The 8,491-nt window shown below is 49.5% G+C and overlaps 1 protein-coding gene across 1 annotated transcript in view; it reads left to right on the plus strand.

Moving 5' to 3' along the window:
• SDR42E2 (short chain dehydrogenase/reductase family 42E, member 2) overlaps positions 1-7,801 on the plus strand; it is a 20,285-nt gene extending 12,484 nt beyond the window's left edge. Inside the window, exons 9-11 of the mRNA XM_003795841.1 lie at positions 3,161-3,224; positions 4,769-4,842; positions 7,550-7,801. Coding sequence (XP_003795889.1) covers positions 3,161-3,224; positions 4,769-4,842; positions 7,550-7,801 — 390 coding nt within the window. The remainder of the gene's footprint in view (positions 1-3,160; positions 3,225-4,768; positions 4,843-7,549) is intronic.
• Positions 7,802-8,491: the final 690 nt, after the last annotated feature.

Here is an 8,491-nt window from a genome sequence, read left to right on the forward strand (position 1 = left end):
CCACTCCCTTCCAATCTCTTCCCAACTTGTGCTGGTGTCCGGCCCTGAGGACTGTTTGTTGTGACCCACCACACTATGTGTCAGGCTCCCAGGAGGAATCTCTTCCCAACTTGTGCTGGTGTCCGGCCCTGAGGACTGTTTGTTGTGACCCACCACACTATGTGTCAGGCTCCCAGGAGGTTCATGGAAGGAAGGTGGATGCAGGGAGGTGTTTGGCCCTGGGGAGTCCTGCACTACAACCTCCAGCACACCTTTCCTCTCTGAGCAGTCAGCCACCTTTACCTTCACCGTTTCGGGGTCAGGCCTGCCTGGAAGGGGCAGACCTGAAAGCCCCAGCCGGAGCACATGTCCTTGGATCCAGCTCAGCTCAGAGCTGCTCTCTAGGCCAATGATTTTCTTTGTTTGTTTTCTTTCTTTCTCTTTTTTGAGACACAGTCTCATTATGTTACCCTTGGTAGAGTACCGTACTGGGCCGTCACAGCTCAGAGCAACCTCAAACTCTTGGGCTTAAGCGATTCTCTTGCCTCAGCCTCCCAAGTAGCTGGGACTACAGGTACCCACCACAATGCCCAGCCATTTTTTTTTTGCAGTTGTCATCGTTGTTTAGCTGGCCCAGGCTGTGTTCAAACCCTCTAACCTGGGTGTATGCGGCTGGCACTGTAGCCACCATGCTACAGACCCCAAGCCTACGCCAATGATTTTCAACCAGTGTGCCATGAGAGGATCTTAGGTATGCCACAAAAATTTTTAAAGATCATTAATTCATTTATTTTCAGACGAAATTCAAAGTACAGTAAGTATATTCTTTTTTCACTCTTTTTTTTTTCTTTTGATCAACATAAGTGTGCCATGAGATAAAAATGGTTGAAAAACACTGCTCTGAACTGCAGCCCGGACCCAACCTGACTAAAGCCCACAAGGTGTTGCCTTTTCTTATTTTGTTGGGTTTTTTGTTTGTTTGTTTGTTTGCAGTTTTCGGCCAGGGCTGGGCTTGAACCCATCACCTCTGGTATACGGAGCCAGCACCCTACTACTTTGAGCCACAGGTGCCGCCCGCCTTTTTTTTTCTTTCCTTTTTTTTTTTTTTTTTTTTTTTTGAGATAGCATCTCACTATGTTGCCCTTCATAGAGTGCCATGGCGACACAGCTCACAGCAACCTCCAACTCTTGGGCTTAAGAGATTCTCTTGCCTCAGCCTCCCAGGTTGTTGGGACTACAGATGCCAATCACAACGCCCAGCTATTTTTTAGAGACGGGGCCTTGCTCTTGCTCAGGCTGGTCTCAAACCTGTGAGCTCAGGTAATCCATTCACCTTGGCCTCCGGGAGTGCTAGGATTACAGGCATGAGTCACCCCACCCGGCAAGGTGTTGCCTTTACCTCTCAGCTCTTGCACCCACAGAGGTTTGGTTTTGCTTAAATAACAGCATCATTGAAACATAATTCACGGCTCGGCGCCTGTGGCTCAAGTGGCTAAGGCGCCAGCCACATACACCTAAGGTAGCGGGTTCGAATCCAGCCCAAGCCTGCCAAACAACAATAATGGCTGCAACCAAAAAAATAGCTGGGCATTGTGGCGGGCACCTATGGTCCCAGCTACTTGGGAGACTGAGGCAGGAGACTCGCTTGAGCCCAGGAGTTGGAGGTTGCTGTGAGCAGTGAAGCCATGGCACTCTACCCAGGGGCTCAGCTTGAGGCTCTGTCTCAAAAAAAAAAAAAAAAAGAAAAAGAAACATAATTCACATACTTTACAGTTCACTTGCTTAAAGCATACAATTCAGTGGGTTTTTAGTATATTCACAGAGTTGTGCAGCCGTCACCATAATTAATTTTAGAACATTTCATCCTCAAAAAAACAAAACAAAAACCTGCAGCTTTTACCAGTCCCTGCCCTTTACCCCAACACCCTCCTCAACCCCAGCAACCCTGATCTACTTTCTGTCTCAGCTTTGCCTCTTCTGGACATTTCCTATCAGTGGACTCAGATAAGTAAGTATATTCTTTTTTCACTCTTTTGAAAGAGTGAATCAAGTGAATCAATACCAGGCATTTTGTTCAGTTTCTTTCACTTAGTTTTCAAAATTCGTCCGTGCTGTAGCACGTATCATATCAGTACTCTATTCCTTTTCATCGCCCAAACAATGCTGTATTCTATTCTATGGATATACTGTATTTTGCTTTATCCATTCATCAGTTGATAGTAATTTGGGTTTTCCCATTTTGTGGCTATTATGAATAGTGCTGCCATGAACACTCATATGCCTGTCTATGAACATGTGTTTCCATTTCTCTGGATATGTAATAGGGGTGGAATTGCTGGGCTATATGGTAACTCTGGGTTTAACCTTTTGAGAAACTGCCAGACTGTTTTCTAAAGTGGCTGCACTATTTTACTTGTCATCAGCAGTGTCAGGGGGTTTCAATTTCTCTACGTCCTGCTTCCCCTTATAACTGTTTGTCTTTTTGACCTGGAGAGTTATTATATAAGTGAAGAGTTCAGTTCATCCTGTGCCGGCCCATCTCTGCATGCATCTGCTACCACCCTCCACACACATGCTGAGGTGTTGTGTTTTTCTTTCTCTTTTTTTTTTGAGACAGAGTCTCACTATGTCTCCCTCAGTAGAGTACTATGGTGTCAGAGCTCCCAGTAACCTCCAACTCTTGAGCTTAAGCAATTCTTTTGCCTCAGCCTCCCAAATAGCTGGGACTATCGGTGCCCACAACACCCAGCTATATTTTTTTGTTGCACTTGTCATTGTTTAGCTGACCCTGGCCAGATTCAAACCCACTGGCCTAGGTGTATGTAGCCAGTGCCCTACCCACTGAGCTACGGGCACTTCCTGTTGTTTTTCTTGAATAGCACAAAAGTTCATTCTCGAAAAATCAGATTCTACGTAAGTGCCTTGGAGTGCCATCTCACTAGGTATAGGCAGATGTTAAGTATAACCTAATGTGAATGAGCCCAAGTTCAATTCCTACTTGGGTTGTCTGGGCTAAGGTGTGGATTTCATTTAAAGACCAGCACTGGCTTGGGGCTAGCTGTAGGTCTGTCCCCTTGAGGCAGGAGGTATCTCTGTTGGTCCTGGGCTAGAAGGAGCCTATGATCTTTTTACACCAGCCCCTGAATGACCTGCTGTCATCTTGGGGCATGTTTCCTTGCAGTTTGAGAAGCTGGGGTACAGCCAGCCCTGGATCCAGGTGCCTACTTCCTGTGTTTACCTGGCAGGTAAGGAAAGGAGCATGTGTATTAAAGCACTCCCTGTGCCAAGTGTCACTCAGGGTAGGGACTAGGATGAGGTCTGTGGGGGCACCAAGGGCACAAAATTTCAGGAAACTGTGCGCGTGTCCCAGCCTGATCCTGCATTTGCAGGGTCCCAGGAGAAAGTGTCTCCGTAAATTTCAACCCTTAGGCACGTCATTCCCCTCTCCTTGTCCCAACCTTATCCCACTTGCAAGGCAGTATGACTGGACCCCTTTTAAAGGGGTGATAGAAATGGCCAACTCTCTGTGGCCTTGCTGGAAGGCACCATACCTCAAGAGAAGGAGCCCTGGTCACTCTAAGGTCACCCTGAAGTTAAGACTGCTTTTGGATATGTGGAGGCTCCATTTTGACACTAAATTGTCCTCCAGTCCCTGAAGGCCAGTCTCTGCCCTCTTCTCCGACCCCTAGTACTCTACTGCTGGCCTCCTCCCACTGGAGTGCAGAGCAGGCATCAGGCATGACGTGACCATTCTGTAGCAACAAGTGAACCTCAAATGACAAATTATTGTGTTTCTGGAACTCTTCAGCTAGATCTGCTACATTTTAAATGCATTGAGATGCTTGCCACTGAAAGCAGGGGCTTGCAAACATGTCCTCCCAGTCCTAGATGATGGCACTTGTGAAGGGTTGTATATGCTTCTCTGTTCCCAGTGTGCTCACTGCATCTCAGAGCTTCTCAGCCCAGGCTGCGCACTAGAATTACTTGGGAACTTTTCAAATGGAGAAATGCCTCCATCAGGATCTGCGGGGAGTGTATGGGAGGGAAGCATCAGTATTTTCTAAAGTGGTTCAGTGTGCAGCCCAGGTAGAGAACTATTGCTCCAACCTCTTCTCTTACTCAACAGAGAACGCTGGAATAGATGGGAGGTGCCTGTAGCTCAAAGGAGTAGGGCACCAGCCCCATATGCTGGAGGTGGCAGGTTCAAACCCAGCCTGTAGCCAAAAACAAACAAACAAAAAAACACTGGAATAGAAGTGAAAGTAATTTTTTTTTTTGAAAACGAACCCCAAACCATCCCCCTGGGTAGAGTGCCATGGCATCATGCTCACAGCAACCTCCAACTCCTGGGCTCAAGCGAGTCTCCTGCCTCCGCCTCCCAAGTAGCTGGGACTACAGGCACCCGCCACAACGCCTGGCCATTTTTTGGTTGCAGCCATCATTGTTGTTTGGCGGGCCCGGGCTGGGGATTCAAACCCACCACCTTAGGTGTATGTGGCTGGCGCCTTAGCCGCTTGAGCCACAGGTGCCGAGACAGAAATGAAAGTAATTTTTATAGTAACTTTGAATCTGCTCAGATTTAAAAACTTCAGTCCTTTACTATTAGTAACAAGTTACTTATTCCCAACTAAGCAAGGCAATCCAGCCTGGGGTGCTGATTTAATCCATTGAACACAGTGACCCCTAGAAGAGCAAATAAATGCCCCAATTGATTTGTCCCCGAGGGCTTCCCTGCTTCCCTGCAGTTTGCTGAAGTGAGGCCCCTGGTCACAGCACCCCCTTCTCGCAGCTGCAGTGATGGAGCATCTGCATCTGGCCCTGAGACCCATCTGCAGTGTCCCTCCACTGCTCACCCGGAGTGAGGTAAGTGGGCCATTGCCACAGGAAACCCTGCACCCTGCCATGCTGCCCCCCTCTTTTCCCCTCCCCCACCCTCTTCCACCACTCCTTACCCCTTTGACACCATGATTATCTTTCCAGCCAGACTGGAGGCTCTCAAAGGCAAGTTCACGACATTCACATTTTTGAATGCCATCAATACCACTAACTCTCAACACACACACACACACACACACACACACACACACACACAGAGGTCTTAAGCTCCTAGGTCATGCTTACTGAATAAGTACATGTTAAGTACCTACTGTGTACAGAACACTATTCTCATAATAGTAACGGTGCATGTATTTGCTTAGTTAAAAGAGAAGACTTTTGAATTGCAGATTGTAAACAGTAAGACAACAGGTGGCATTTGTTTTTATTTCAAAATCCTTCCAGTGAACTGACCCATTTGATACTGACACCCTACTAAGTTAGGATGGGATGAAAGATTATGATCTCCATTTCATGATGAGAACCTGAGGATTACAGAAGTTAGTGATTTGCCCAAGGTCACACTATATGGGAATGGACTTCAGACTCCGAGTCCAGTCCTTTCTAACCCAGGGAATGGCAGGGGGAGGGAGGGTTGTAGAATTGTAGAATGGGTCCCTGGAAACAGTTACCTATGGTTTCTCCTTTGAGCCACCAAAACTAGTAGAGAAGAGAGAATAATGACAATAGTGACTATTGATATGTCAGGTACTGTGCTTTGTGTCCATTAACCTTCATTACTACTCTCAGTTGTAGATTCTATTATCATCTCCCCTTTTCACAGGAGGAAATTAGATAGTGAAATAACCTTACCCGTGATCACTCACTTAAGGGTTAGAGCTGGGATTCAAACCTAGACCTAAATGATTTCTAGCTTAACCACTAGCTTGCAAAATGCATTAAGAATCACATCCCTATGAAATAGCTGCCCAGGTGCTGCTAAGCGGTGGTCAGGCAGGGACTTAGCTCCCCTCAGTCTTGTCTAAATTCTGGGTTTCCTTGTTCAGCTCAGGCGCAAAGAACCTTTAGCTGGGCAAGTTTTTCTGCTGTGGCTCAGGCGTCCTCTGCTGGTCAGTCTGTGACACATCAGCCAGCACTCTCGTTTTGACTCTGTATTATACATATATAACCTTTCATTCATTTAACATTTATTGAGCACCTACTGTGTACTAGGCACTGTGCTGAGCATTGGAGACAAAAAGACTGAGACGTCACAGTCCAAAGGGGAAGACATCTCTTTCACCAGGCAACTCAAAACACTGCAATAAGAGCTATATTAGGGGAAATATCAAGGACCTTTGGAGCACGCAGAGGGGCACCTAAGTCAACTCTGAAGTCGGGGAGGCTTCCCAAAGGAGGTGACGGCCTGAGATCTGAGAACCCTTTGTCCAGGGACCCTGTTTATCTAACTTATCTCAGCTGGAGTAAACATACAGGTGCTCTCCTCAAAGCCCTGCATTTACTGGCTGAGGCAAAAAAGACAAGAACTAGTTTCTCTCCTTACCCCTGCAAGCATCCATGACCAGGGGTTGGTCCTCAAGGACTGTTTCAGTGCCATGGGAGAATCAAGCCACTGGTTTACTCATCCCCAGGGTCTGCCTGAGGAACAAGAGAAGAAAGGAGGGTACAGGCTCCAGCATAGCAGGGAAGAAATTTAAGCTAGACTCTCCCTCCCCTGTGTGATCCTGGGCAAGTCACTCAACTCTGACATTCATCCAAATACGCAAGGAGGGGTTGTCCTAGTACCACCTCAGAAGATTAAATAAGGTATAGAAAGGATTTAACCCTGGACCAAATGCAGAGTGTGTGCAACTGATAGCTGTCATTATTACCTGTGAAGTCGGGGGTCCCCCAGGCCATCTGGCAATTCTCCAAACACCAAACCCAGCCCAGACCCTGGGGAGTAATCAACTCGGCATAATTGAATTCCTCTCTTAGGGAAGCTTAATTACCGGGCGTTAAGGCTGTGGCTGGGGCTCGCCTGACCACAGTTGGTCTGGGGCTGAGGGCAGGAAGCCAAGCCAGTTTCCTGGAGACATTTTTCTGGTGGGTGTTGCGCTTCTCCCGTGAATAACCAAGAATTTACCAAGGGGCCTCCTAGCACCATGATAGGCCGGGAACAGACGTGCAGGGGTGGGACCTTTGCTTCCTGGAGACAGAGGTGTTCAGAGTTCAACTGAAGGGAGGATGCAGAGAAGGCATCATGGAGGCGACACCCTCCATGACAATGGAGATAGAAGGCAGAAAGGAAGTCCTCCCTGGTAAGGGTATCTCAGGAGTAAGACCTGGCACTGGGGTCCTTTCACTTCGCTGTGCGATGAAGGGCGTACTTACTCTCTGCCTTCTTTCTTTTTTTTTTTTTGGTAGAGACAGACTCTCACTTTATCGCCCTCGGTAGAATGCCGTGGCGTCACACAGCTCACAGCAACCTCCAACTCCTGGGCTTTAGGCGATTCTCTTGCCTCAGCCTCCCGAGTAGCTGGGACTACAGGCGCCCGCCACAACGCCCGGCTATTTTTTTTGTTGCAGTTTGGCCGGGGCCAGGTTTGAACCCCCCACCCCCGGTATATTAGGCCGGCGCCCTACTCACTGAGCACAGGCGCTGCCCTCTGCCTTCATTCCCCTTTGGTGAACACCGGGGTGGAGGAGCGCCCCTCCCGCTAGCCCCGCCCTCGCCCGCCCCACCTCTCCGCAGGTGCTCAACGCGGCAGTGACGCACACCTTCCAGATCACCAAGGCCCGCGCTCAGCTGGGCTACGCGCCGGCCAAGTTCAGCTTCGCCGACGCCGTGGAGCGGTACGTGCAGTCCACCGCCGGGCGGCCCGGCGGCTCTACGGCGCGGGCGCTCCTGCGGCTGCTTCTTGGGCTGCTGCTCCTTGGCCTGCTTGCCCTGGCCCTGTACTTCCTGGCCCTGCAACCTCTGCAGGCCACCGTGGACCGCCTCTGACCGTGGGGAGGGCTCGCTTCACCCTCGCCCCGCCCCCGGGTCTTGGTCCCGCCTCTGAGTCTGGTCACGCCCCAGACCCGCTCCAGATCTGCCCAATCCTGCCACGCCCCAGATTCGCCCCTGCTCTGCTCCACTTTCTTCTGGCCCCATCTTTGTACTTGAGCCCACCCCTTGGTTTCTTATTCCGGGACTGGCCTTGACCCCTCTGGTCGGATCCTTCCCTTCTCGCGAGTTAAGACGTTCCCGTCTCGGCTCGCTCCCTCTCTGGCTCCACCCCTCCCCGGCCCCGCCTCTTGGGTGGGTTCTGCCTGTGGCTGGGTGACTGAGTGTCAGTGGGCTGAGGCTGGCTGGATTGGTGTTTGTAGTTCGCGCTGTCTGCTGCCACTTCTGGGGACAGTGGACCTTCCTCACTGTCCAAACAGTCCTGATGTCTGTCCTGACATCATTTCGGAATCTTAAATTAGAACCATTCTAATAACATTGTATTTGATCCGCCCTGACCCACAAGTTCTGGGTACGCTCATTCATACAGATGTCCCTGTGTGTTGATAGACCGGGCTTGAAGGGATATCCGAGACCCAGGCTTCTGCTCAGCCCAATTTGGCCTTTGGGATTTTGACCTACAAGTCTGGGGATGACAGCATAGTAAACACAGGCTTCAGTACCAGAGAGAGCATCAAAAAAGAAAAA

The sequence above is a fragment of the Otolemur garnettii genome, unplaced genomic scaffold (assembly GCF_000181295.1).
Source record: "Otolemur garnettii isolate 467f Iridium unplaced genomic scaffold, OtoGar3 scaffold00096, whole genome shotgun sequence".
Classification (NCBI taxonomy): Eukaryota; Metazoa; Chordata; class Mammalia; order Primates; family Galagidae; genus Otolemur; species Otolemur garnettii.